Here is a 12,763-nt window from a genome sequence, read left to right on the forward strand (position 1 = left end):
ACACACCAACAACCTCAATATAAGCATAAAGACAAAAATACCCCTATATACTCGACATTAACAATATCCATAGAGAAATTGAAGATTTCTTCTTCAATAATTTGTTTGAATATATTATAGGATGTTTATTTAGTTTTCATTTTTTATAACTTTTGAAAATAAAAAATAAGTAGTAACTATTTAAATAAGAAAAATTATTAATTATATATTCACTTAAAGTTGTGCCAATGCATGCTTTATGGTTGGATATGATAGTTGGGTTTATTCCATCCCTAAAAACTAAAGAATTATAATTTATAAATTTAGTTAAACATAGGGTTTTTAATGAAATTATAATTGACTGCAATGCATTTCTTAAAAAACATTAAAATATATTAATTTAATGTATGTATATCTCATTAAGACCTTATTGTTAGTGTTATTGATGTTTTTTATGATTTATTAAAATATTTATAGTATTTCCATGCATATCTTAATTTTTCTCCAGACACATAAATATTCAAGGCATATCATAATACAACTCTTAAAATTGTATTTTCTAATATACTTGGCGTTTCCAATATTTGGAACCATGGTTGTAGTCAAATTTTATAATTCGGATGTTGGTAAATAGCATCTTTTGAGTAGAATGGTGCAATCGATGTGGACCATCATGCAAATGGGGAAACTCGGGTTGATTGTGTAGCTAATATGGACCTTCAAACCAAACACTTTAACATTTAAGACTATAACATACCACCATGCTTTTTCGTAACCAACATCTTAGCGGCTTCATTCTAGAGTCTAGTCAGCTCTCACTTTAGCAATGGGTAACCCACTCCAGGACACTTCACACTATGGCGATATGTATCCCTTTATATATACTTGCATAATCCATGGGAATCTCTTCATTTTACATGTAAAATGGTACAAATAAGAAGGCTCATCGTGTATGACAGAAACTATAAACTTTGGAGGTGTTTGGTACAGTGGCATTGCATCGTGATTGCATTTTGGGACTTGGGTTGATCAATACAAATTTGTGTGAGAGATTTTTTTACTCAAATGTTTTGACTTAATTGTTTGCTATTTCTATCCAAAAGTAAACTTCGATGTTTTTAATGAATGCATTTTTCTAGTTGAAATGGCATTCATATATGACATGGCAATGCATTTTTCTCACAAAATTGTATTGATAAACCCAAAACTAAGGTTCAAAATATCGATACAATCGATATGCTGGTAGGGACGTATTGGCCTGTATCGAAGCTCATTTCTCTCTCTCTCTTTTTTTTTTTTAGTTTTTTTAAAACCTGATTCAGAAGGATCGGTTTAAGGCTTGTATACCCCTAAACCGGGTTAAACCCCAAAACACTGTACCAGAAAGCCCCTGATATAATACTTACTGGCCGATACAGCCCAATATCAAAATTTCGAACCTTTCCCAAAACACAACTGCAAGGCAACACCATCTTTTTGGATACAGCTCAAGATTTTCAAATATTCTCCATCATCCATGCCATCTCTGCGAAGCAAGAAGCACAAATAAAGAGAAACACTCTCAGATAAGTGTTGAACGAAGAAGTGAAACACCAGTTTTATAAAAACATAAAAGAAAAACATAATATACAAGAATATACAAACGTAGTTAAAAAAATGCCCATCAACACAATTGATTAGCATATCATATTGCGGGCTTGCACATTAATCCCTACATAAACTAAGCTGTTTCTGACATCACAGTTATACATCACGATAATAGTAACTTATGTGTCAACATCAAATTTAAGGTTTGATTCATCAAAACGTAGCAATAAGCCAGGTGATGCGCGTTTGGATTCAGACAAGGCACACCCCACAAGAATAGCCTCAACTAACAACTACGAGACTAAGCTTGCTTGCGGCATGGCCCGTTAAATTGCTTTTTGGTATTACATATCAGGGGGTGTGAAGGGTGGGATGGAGCAGGGTGAATATGAGGTCCAAACACCTCACCATGCCTGCAGTTGCAAAGGTTGGACCCCATGTTTCCAATATTCGTAGGGACAGCATAAGGCCCTTAATTTGCATTATTTGCCTAATATTTAGCAAAGTTACATCCTTTCCCCGGAATGAGAACACTTATAAGAGGAGGTCTCATGGTAATGTTGTTTGCTGATGATAAAGATAGCTGAATGGAAAGCTAGACCAGCAGACATATTTTAGAATCAATTTAAGAAAAGTGGAACTAAAAATACATATATTGCAATTTTAATAGAAGCAACGATAGTGCAATTAAGATTGATGATGGAAATTACCCTAAACTAACTACTTCAAGTACCTTGGATCAACCATTCACAATGAGGGAGAATAACATGTTATGAAAAGAATTAGTAAGGTAGTTGAAATGGAGAGGTGAAATTTGATTCACATACCAATAAAAACTAAGCCCCCATTTGGTTCGTGGGAATAGGGGTCTGGAATCAGATTTGGAATAGGCTAGTCTGATTCCAATTATTTGGTTGGGCAGAATCGAAAACCCATTCCCAGTCCTGGTGGAATGGCATTCCTCCATTTGAGGGAATGACCATTCCATCCTCCTCCCTTGGGAACGAAATCCCATTTTCCAATTATCATTCTCATTCCTGTCTGAACCAAACAGACTATGGGAATAGACCATTCCAATTCCGATTCCGGTTCTGACTGTGAACCAAACAGACCCTGAAAGGAAAATTCTACACAATTATAAGACCAACATTGCTATGTGGAATAGATGTTTTTTTTTTTTGATAATTACTATGTGGAATAGATGTTTGGCAATCAAGAAACATGCTTGAAAAAATATGTAGTTAAGATCAATATGTTGAGATGGAAGTGGCAAGACCAGAAAGGACTAAATAAAAAATGAATTCATTAGAGAGGGCTGAGAAGTAGCCAACATATTGTGATTATATGTTGAACCACAAGTCTGTTGTTCAACATCATTTTTTTTTTCAGTCTTCAAACTGTTTTGTTTCATTTTTTAGGTTTCCTAATTGAGGGTAATAACTAGAAAGTGATCATTTCTAATAGTTTCCATTCTCTAGTTAAATTGTAAAGAAAACACACAATTTTAACTTGATGAAGTCCATGATCATGTAAGCGCCTTATGTAAAAACAATAAACATTGAAATTATCAAAAAAAAAAAAGAAAACAATAAACATTGAATAACAGGTGCTGTGAGACTGCATGTTAAGGTATATGTCCTGTTCAGATGTTGCTAATCCATTTCCCAAAAAAAAGGCTCATTCGAACCCTAATCTATGCCTTCCAATGTGCATAGACTTGCTTATTATATCTTCCATCTCTTCCACTTTAATATATTTTCATTACAAACCTCTGGTCTCTACCTTATTCTGATATGTATTTTAGGTCTTGCGAGATTTGGTGGCAAATTAAGGGATTTGAAATACTTCAAATGTAAAATGAAAACTGGCACTGATTTTATACACAAAATGATTAAAAAATATATTGAACTTTGAATACAAAATAAAATACCTCCAGGCTCCAACAAAATGGAAATTCCTATTAACAAAACTGCAAAAGAACAAAAAAAATGTTTGCATACAATATAAAAATATAAAATACATATCTAACTTTAACAAATTCATAAATACAATATCTTGATGGAAACACAAAGATGCACATTTATCCCAGGACTGGAAGATTCATTGATTAATTGTTTGACAGTGTGCAGCATACCTATTAATCCATGAATATATTATGGATGAAAGGACAGGGATCATTTTTTAAAGTAGATTAGAGTACTAAAATTTAATTAGAAGTGTGTGTATACTGTAAGTATGCTGTATACTAAACTCAAAAATTGTTTCAAGTTAAATTTTTGTATCATACCAAAACATTAGTTTCCAGTTTTTTTTTTTTTTTTTCACATGACAACCAGGACAGCGTTATCAGTACATGGAAACAAACTTACACAACAAACTGAAACCTCTGCTCTATTATGCAGCACAGATTCATTAACAACACATCCATGTAAAACTGCAAAACTGATTGAAGCTTTCCAAATAATCTATAAAGTCGTCTATATATGATAAATTTACAGATATGTCGACTGTTACTATTGGTATACAACTTTCAGGAGAACGTGAAGAGCTTAATGGTACAAACATCAATTTGTGCTTCACTTTGCAGTGGCTGTAAGCGCCAATTCTAACAACCAAAGAAAAAACAAAAGATAGTACTTTTCTTGATGGGAAAAAGTTGGGATGCTGAAACTATACCTTAACTGCTGGACGAATGACTTCTTGATGCTAAGGCATCCAGAAGAATCAAGAATTTTGCTCCGTACTCATCCCAGCAAAAAATCAGTACTTGCCAAACAGCATCCAAAGACAGAGTACCTCTTCACAGACCAAATGTTGCTAAGATTTCTATCCAAACAGAATTTGTGAAATAACTAACTTGTCATCTTATGAGGCACCCAGAAATATGTTGGAAACCAACCGAAGGCTAGGGCTGAAATATTGTTATCCCTTCAGATCTAAATAATCATCAAAGGTTCGGCTGCTAGCACACTCCAGTAAAGCTTTTGCATTAAGTTCCCTTCCATATCTCCAAATGTAATTCAGACCTACAAGAAGCTCTGTAATCGCGGCTTCTGTCTTTGCCTGGTTTGCAAAGTAGAGTGTCTGTACCAAAAGAACATTTGCCCTGGAAACTAAGTGCTGCTGCTCGAAATTTCGTTCAGATTGCCATCTTATCATGTTATGAGCAAGTGGAGCCAACCATTCTAAAATCCTTGCCAATGCGTCCTTCCACTCTTCTGCAAGAACACCATCACAAAAAGAAGCCAAGCTCTTAGCATATGACTTTAGCCTTGACCTTAAGGCTGCTCTTATACATGTTGGTAACATATTGTAAAGATCATCTCTGGCATCAGGACCAATCAAATGAGGAGAAGCCACAAGCTTCTCAATTACAATAACAATATTGGCATAATGGAGTGCTAATGCAGAGGCACCAAGAGTTGATGGAGGAGCATTTAATGAGCTATGCTTAGAACTGAAGAGGGTCAGATAACAGTGAAGTGTATTTCCATGACTAGGCAGTTCTCCATCAGTAGCATTCGTTCTGGTAAGAAGTCCTGAATGAACACCATTTGACCTTAGGTAGCCACTATTTACAGGTCTGCAGCTTTGCACCACAGGAGAAACATTTCCAGCCATCATGCATCCCTTAAATGGTCCCACAGGAGCCAACCTCCTTGTTTTCTGGTGTGTGATCTTGTGATTAAGGTTAGATGAATGATCAACAGCTTGCTGTTGCCGGTTGTTTGACTTATTTATGCCATAAATAGGCCCTGATTTAGTAATTAGCTTATGTAGAGGACCTGAAGCAAATCTGGCTTTATTAATCTCTGATGGGTGAACTGATGATTGCAACAAGGCAGCAATGGAGTGGCTGCGAGAAAGACTATCAGTATTTCCAAGTTTGGGGCGATTAATTCCATCCACTGCTACTGTCTGATTAATATCAAAGACACATTTGATCCTCCCATATATCGTGAAAAGTGACCTTGCAAGAAGGCGAACAGTGTAATCATAGGTCCTGTTCCAGAGAGAAATCTCTCTAAGAGTCTTCACTTCCTGCCGCTGCCACCCAACCTTCTGTTGAAACTCAAGCAAGTTCAACTTATTAGGCTCCTCACTGGCCTGCATTCTCCTCAGGGTCTGTTCCAGTTCAGCAAGAACTTCCAGCTCCTGATATAAATTTGAGCCAAGTGCAATGAACTTCTCCATTTTCTTAACCTTCCTCTCCATCTTCTTCAACGTGAATTCCCAGCCATAAATATCAGCATCATTCTTGACCAGGTCATCAAAGACATTCTCAAAGCGCTGCAAGACAGGGTCAGTACACTTCTTTCCAAGCCTGGCAACAGATCTAGCTAGGAATCCCAAATTATGAACTATTTCTACACAGACCAACTCAACAAGATATTCGTCATCATCCGACACCAGCTTCCTAACCCCAACCGAATTCATAATCTCGTCCCTCAGCCCAACAATATGCTTATCGCTTAAACACTGCCATAGATGAACCACCTTTGACATCAAGCTTGCAACTTCAAATGTCAATACCCCAATTACAGCCTTTTGAGGTTCTGATGCAGTCTTCCTCGACGTCCTCCACAAACTACTAAACCACGATTCGGTAACCATCTCGCTCCAAAACGACAATAATAAATGCAAAACAAATAATTTCTAACCAACTTTCCGTTGTAGATCTCACGGATTCTGCATCAAAACCCATAGATAACAACAATCAAACAATTGAAGCAACAACTACACAGCCAAATCAACATCGCTCTTTGAGACACGAGCCACTGGAATTACTTATTAGATAACTAAATTCCACTCACAAAACCAATAATCGGTGATAAAAAGACCGAAGGGCATGGAAATTCGACTTTCGGGAGAAGAGATGTGTAGCGAAAAAAATCCCTTTTCTTAAAAAAAAAAGAACAAAAAAAAAGAAAAATGGGAGTTTGAAAACACAATGTTGGAGCTGCAAAAGAAAATGACAGAAACCTAACTCTTATTCTCCACCTAAATCCCGTGATTTGTATAACCATCAGACATTGAACACATAAAACACGTAGATCAATACATAAACCCTAGCCCGAAATTTCCTGCAGAATCTCGTACAAATACCAGCTTGGAAGCAACAATAGCACAAAAAATCAAACCTATTTTCTTCAGAAATTAAAAGAAAAAAAGGAATTGAATCAAAAATTGGAAACTCACCGATGCTCTGAAGAAGAAGGAACAGCAAATCTCTACTCAACAATACCAAATCCTCCTTCACCAAACGAATCTCACCTTAGAATTCAGGAAAGCAAGAAAAAAAACAAAAAATAAAAAATGAAAAACAAAATGAGATTTACTTGAAAACATTTGGAAACCCAGCAGACGAAAAAGGCTACAGCAGTGGTCGGTTATTCTTCTATGAAGTCCAAGGAAGCAGCTCGGAAGCTGCGGCAGTGACTCAGCCATCTCTCTCTCTCTCTCTCTCGTGTGAACTACATTAAACCAAAGCCGAAATCGTAAACGAGTGAAAAGCGCATAAATAAGGAAAGGTGACGGCGTGACGCGTTGTGGTCGATAAATGTAGGCGGAAATACAGCGGAAAGCGTTTAACAGTTTTACACTTCGCACCACCGGCGTCAGATAGCCGCGCCAAGGCTAGCGTTGGACGGACGATACGGACAGACGGAGGACGACGGCAGGCGATGTAGGTGTGAGAGAGAGAGACAAATATACGGTTTGTGCCTCCGGATGTTACGGTGTAAAACACAAAGAGTTTCACTAATTAATGCTGCGCTTGGTTCGAGGAAATTGTGATTTAACAATCCATCAATGTGGGTCCCTCGTGATAAGCTGCCTTGATCTGCCACGTGTCATGCAGATTAATGAATCAAATGGTTGATATGAAATCTATTGCAGCTAAACAAATAATAGTTTAGATCAAATGGTTGAGATGCTGAAACGTTACTGTGGAAGTGGGTCCCCGAGCACTATAAATAAGACATAAGTTGAAGCCTGCTGTGATGCGGTTATTTATGGCTTGTCTATTTGGTTATTTTATTACTGTTCTTTTTGTTTGTTACCGGGTCGGGTTATTAATTAATGAAGCGAGTATGTAGCTCTCAATACACCCGTGAACCCAATAAAGGAATGTCAACCATTGGGGAATTATTTCTCGTGGGGGGGTAAGGGTTGGGGGAATTGTTTGGTTACAGGAATATGCACGGGATCCAATTTCTATCTTAGGTGGCTCGGGTTAAGGTTTAAGTGATAAATCCGCATTAATCCAATTTATTGGGTTATGGTCAAGTTACTTGTTTCGTTAGACTTTTTTTTTTAATGTTTTATCTATTTTATGTATTTTTTGTTCAATTTATAATTTAAATCTTAAAATTAAATATTATTAGATTAAAAAATGAGTATTTTAGTTAATAATGAAATTTCACAATATTTTTGTAGTGTTTTCTCTTTTGGGTCTATCTTTTTTTTTTCTTGTGTTCATTTATAAAATAAAAGTCAATTTTAAATAGTGGTAATTGAGTAAGATAAAAAGTAGCAGTTCAATTTATTACAACAAAATAGATGCTTGGTTGGCATATTAGTTGGGTAGTCCCAGAAAGACATGGATTTAAATCCCGTTGTTACCATTATTGAAAAGTTGGTGTGTGTTGTGTTGAGTATAAAAAAATTACAATTTAAACCTTATAACTAAATAATGACTAAATTCAAAATTGAATATTTTATTCAAAAGAAAATTTCATAATCTTATTTATATTTTTAATAGTAGTGTAAATATAAAATATAGATGTGTTCAGTTTTTCTCTACAATTTTTTTTTGTGTCTAAAAATAATTCTAATATATTACATTTACTTTTTATTCCACATGATATTGTACATGTGCCTAAATAAGGATGGCAATTTTTCCCATCCCGATGAGGATCTGACTTCCCGAATTCGATGGGTCCAGGGATGGGGATTGAGGTCTCCACCCCACCCCAGCCCCAGTTATATATAGTAATTATTATTTATATTAAATACAGGATATTATTTGTATATATCAAGATATATTTAAAACATTATTTATATTTATCCCCGGCGGGGATTGGGGACAGGGATGGGGATGGAGAATATGATCCTCGCACCGAACCAGTCCCATTGCCATTTTTTTCAAAATTTATGTATTTTTTATTTTTTATTTTTTTTATATTTTATTAATTATATATGGCATTAAAGGTTAACACATTTAACCCAAAAATCGAACTATTTATTATTAATTTTTTGTTAGTTTTTTATTTTCATTATTAATAACAAATAATTGTTTTTATTACACTTTTTTTTTAATTTGCTTAATAAAGATATCACACATGTGTTTTTTTTGTTTGCATTTTTGTAACTTTCTACTTTTTAAATTTTATTACCTAACTACGATTTCATAAGTTGATCAATTTGGTTAAAATGGTTGAATTGTTTAGCCACCACTTTGATAAAAAATGATTTTATTTTTTAGTGAGCTTTAAAATACATGGATTTATATTATTAAAAATATTGGCATAGATCTAATTAATATCATTTATTAGTGAAAATAACTTAAAAATATAGGATTCAATAAGAGAATATGAGATTTGTATATCTTTAAGTATAAGACTTAATAATAGGGGATTAAATGAGGTGAAAATTAATTAATGAAGTTGCATTTTCAACTCTTACAATTAGAAATTTATTAAATACACAAATATAGGCATTTTAGTAATTATTAAAGTTAGCATTAAAAGTATAATAAAATGACTTTTATACTATTTCTTAAACAAATAAGTAGAGGATAATTTTAATCTAAAAAAATGTGATATTATATTCACACATATAAATTATTATTATTATTATAAACAATGGCTAAAATAAAGTGAAAGAAAACATAAAATACATGACAAAAGTGGGATTTTAAACGTTTGAGACGACTGTCATCTGTCGAGCAAAGTGAAGTGGAATCTTGCCTTTATGTATAAGTGATGGATTAGCTAAGGCTATTGCTAAAATAAGCAAGTATGCTCCCTTTTTTTTAATTTGTGGTTGGGTTCGATATTTGTTTAATTTGCACATGGCCTGCCCACATGCAGTTGGAAAAGGTCAAGATCCAAATCATATGATGGGATCACAATAATATTCAACCCATAAACAGGGCACAACTCATGGGCTCCATGTCAAGAGCATCCATTTTTTATGGGCCCTATATGGGTATTTATTTGATTAATATAAAATGTATAATTTTTATTATATGTGATATCTATCATCATTATCACCATCATCATCGTTGTTATTGTTATTATTATTATTATTATTATTATTATTGAAGTTATATCCACTGATTTCCAAATTTAGCACAAATCTTATTTGTAGTGTTTCAATATTTTATTAATTATGAACAAAAAATGGTAGTAAATAGTAATGTTACGTTTCTTAATATTTTTCTCCATGTTGTTACGAATTAAATTAAGACTGTGTAAATTTATGTTGTATAAAACCCAAATGGACAATTGCTAGATTAAATAACTGTAAAAATAAATATTAAATAAAACTTATTTTTTACAAGTACACACGCAATAACTTAAATTCTATGTTTGGTAGTGGTGTTTTTTATAGGAAATATCAGTTTAATATTTTGGGTGTTGTGTCTGTTTTTGCCTATGTGGCGACTAGTGGTGCTTACGCGGAATAAAATGCAATAAACAATTATTGCATTGTACTGTGATGCTCAAACTATTTTTCTCAAGTCTTCGATGCAATGACACAATAAACAACAAAACACCACACAAACATGACTAGTTGTGCACAACACATGAGTACTTGGGCATGTTCTTCTTATCTGAATAAAGATTTGAGGCTCTGTTTGGTTTGTGGTGGGCATTGAAGTCCCTAGAGTTGGAATTGAAATGACCTATAATGGTCCAAATCAAATTAATGTTGTTTGGTTCATCTATAAAGTGAAATGGAATCAATTGTTTTTCAAATTGAAATCTTTGTATTCTTTCATGCGGATAATTAGAGCTTTGTTTCCAACTTTCTTCATGTTGTATATAGCCTAGATAGATACGTTTGTCATTCAAACAAGTTGACAAAAGCAACTCTCTAATTTGTTATGTATCAATTGATGTACAATAAGGTTTCAAAATCCTTGTGATGTATAATTCTCGCATAAATGAAATATTATTTTAAAACAATTACTTTAAATTCGTTTAATTGGGATTAGTTGTGGTGATATATATTTTATAGTTGAAGTTGATATATCCTAACGGTCAAGGATCAAAGCAATAACTTTGACTTATATATATATACACCATTCAGTTCAGTTAATTGCCGATTTTCTATATTGGTTAGTCAAACCGAACCAATATATTCAATTAACTGGGTTTTTTATTCATTTTTTTAGATCTATTACTCACCCCTATTGCCTTATAACCTCCACCAACAATCATGATAATCAGTATAGGTTAAATTTAGATAGCACTGACCAAGCCGGTGGTCCAACAAGTTGATTCGGATACCAACAACTTTGCCCATGGTCATTCCCTCCAATGGAAGAATGCCGTTTTGGTAAGAATAGGAATCAGGTTGCAACTTTGTCCAACCAAATAGTCGGAATTAACATGTGTCAATTCCAGGCCCTTATCCACGTGAACCAAATAACCCTTATACGTTTTTCTTTTTCTTTCTAACCCAACTATGATGGGAAAAATAACAATATGTGAAGGGAAGTGATTGGGATATGATGATTATTGTTATAGTGTCTGTTTGGCATCAATGTCGTTGCTCCCGAAAATGGTGATACATCAGTGCCACGTTGAAAAAAACGGTGCTTCAGAAAACACCAATGTACTTGGAACCGTTTTTTCATTAAAAAAATGGTGTTCCAAGCCACGCATTGAAAATTGATAATGCATGTTTTGGAGAAAATGCCAAATTTAACGTTTTATCAAATTAGAACTCGTTACCGCCAACGAGGACATAATGCAATAATAATGTGAACTTCCTATAATGAGTACTAATACCAAAAACAAATATGAAATACCGGTACCAAACAGAGGTATTGCTTTTGCTCCCAGAAAACGTCATACCTAATAACAATGGTAGTGGGAAAAAATATCCCATCGATACTCTTAAACCATTGAAATGTTATGAATGAATAATGCATGGATAAAATAACTAATACCCTAATAATGCTAATATTAGCTGGACCATATGCTTTGCAAATCCAAAGATTCTCGTAGTTGGTGGATGGTTGTATTGTGTCATCTATCTATTTGACATAAATAGGGTGGGTTGCGGAGGAAAATTCTCAGGTTGAACCATATAGGAGCCGTTGTTAATATATAATCCACTTATGCTACAAATTGAGATAAAACCGCAAAATCATGGCCATTAGTGTATCAACCATGGTGCCATATTGAATTAGATGAAGCAGCATCAAGGTAGCGCCACAACAATGTCATCATTCACAGTTGGGTTAAAACAATGTGGTAGCCCCACGAATGACAACTTAGATATTCCTAAGGCTCAGTTTGAAATAGTACAAGTATAAATATGTAGAGTGCAAAACTTTGCATTTTATATTATTATATATATATATATTTGTACTGTATATATTTATACTCATTTCAAACGTGTTTGGTTGCAATGTAATTTTAGTTGCATCAGTATAAATGCATGAGTGCAAATTAAAAAAAAAAAACAAAATTTTGTTTAATTTTGTCATAGATTTTACTTTATTTTGCTTCATGTTTTAATTCATTGCATTTGTATTGCAATCAAACAAAATAAACTAACATTTGAAACAAAAAAGGTTAGAATTTACACTCAAATCATTTGCATTGTCATAATTTTGCACTTAGTACAAATTTATTTGCATTACAACCAAACACAATCCAACATGCCGGAGATGAGATCTGCTCCTCACAAATGAGCGCCTCACATGCATTAATTAATATGGGAGATATTCCCAATGCACGGTAGGATGTGCATGTGAGGCGCCCAGTGTGACGAGCAGATTCGGTCTCGCTAAAACGCAAAACCTTGGGCTGGGAACCTGGGCCAAGGAAATAAGGCCTGGGCCCTTGCCCTACGCCTTATTATTATTTTCAGATGGCGGGAAAATGGGTTTCTTGCCAGATAAGCGTCATACGCGCCTTTTTTCTCTTTTTTCTTGTGAGGAAGATTTGGCGCCATT

The 12,763-nt window shown here is 34.3% G+C and overlaps 1 protein-coding gene across 4 annotated transcripts; it reads right to left on the bottom strand.

The window, feature by feature from the left end:
* Positions 1-1,152: 1,152 nt before the first annotated feature.
* Positions 1,153-7,249, bottom strand: LOC104587487 (type-1 restriction enzyme mjaxp r protein (DUF668)). 4 transcript variants are annotated; one of them, XR_016077733.1, is made up of 4 exons: positions 6,906-7,249; positions 6,766-6,817; positions 4,243-6,255; positions 1,153-1,504 (listed from the first exon to the last, which is right to left on the bottom strand). XR_016077733.1 is itself a non-coding variant. In XM_010245128.3 (3 exons), exon 3 carries the CDS (start codon positions 6,178-6,180, stop codon positions 4,489-4,491), a length of 1,692 nt encoding a protein of 563 aa, XP_010243430.1. In that variant the 5' UTR covers positions 6,181-6,255; positions 6,766-6,820; positions 6,906-7,099; the 3' UTR covers positions 4,013-4,488. The 4 variants fall into 4 exon arrangements, 2 of the variants coding, with proteins under 2 accessions (XP_010243430.1, XP_010243438.1); XR_016077732.1 differs by having other exon boundaries at positions 6,766-6,820; positions 6,906-7,058; XM_010245128.3 differs by lacking the exon at positions 1,153-1,504 and having other exon boundaries at positions 4,013-6,255; positions 6,766-6,820; positions 6,906-7,099.
* Between the last annotated feature and the right edge of the window lie 5,514 nt (positions 7,250-12,763).

Source organism: Nelumbo nucifera, chromosome 6 (genome assembly GCF_055504915.1).
Source record: "Nelumbo nucifera cultivar China Antique chromosome 6, China Antique-T2T, whole genome shotgun sequence".
NCBI classification, from domain to species: domain Eukaryota; kingdom Viridiplantae; phylum Streptophyta; class Magnoliopsida; order Proteales; family Nelumbonaceae; genus Nelumbo; species Nelumbo nucifera.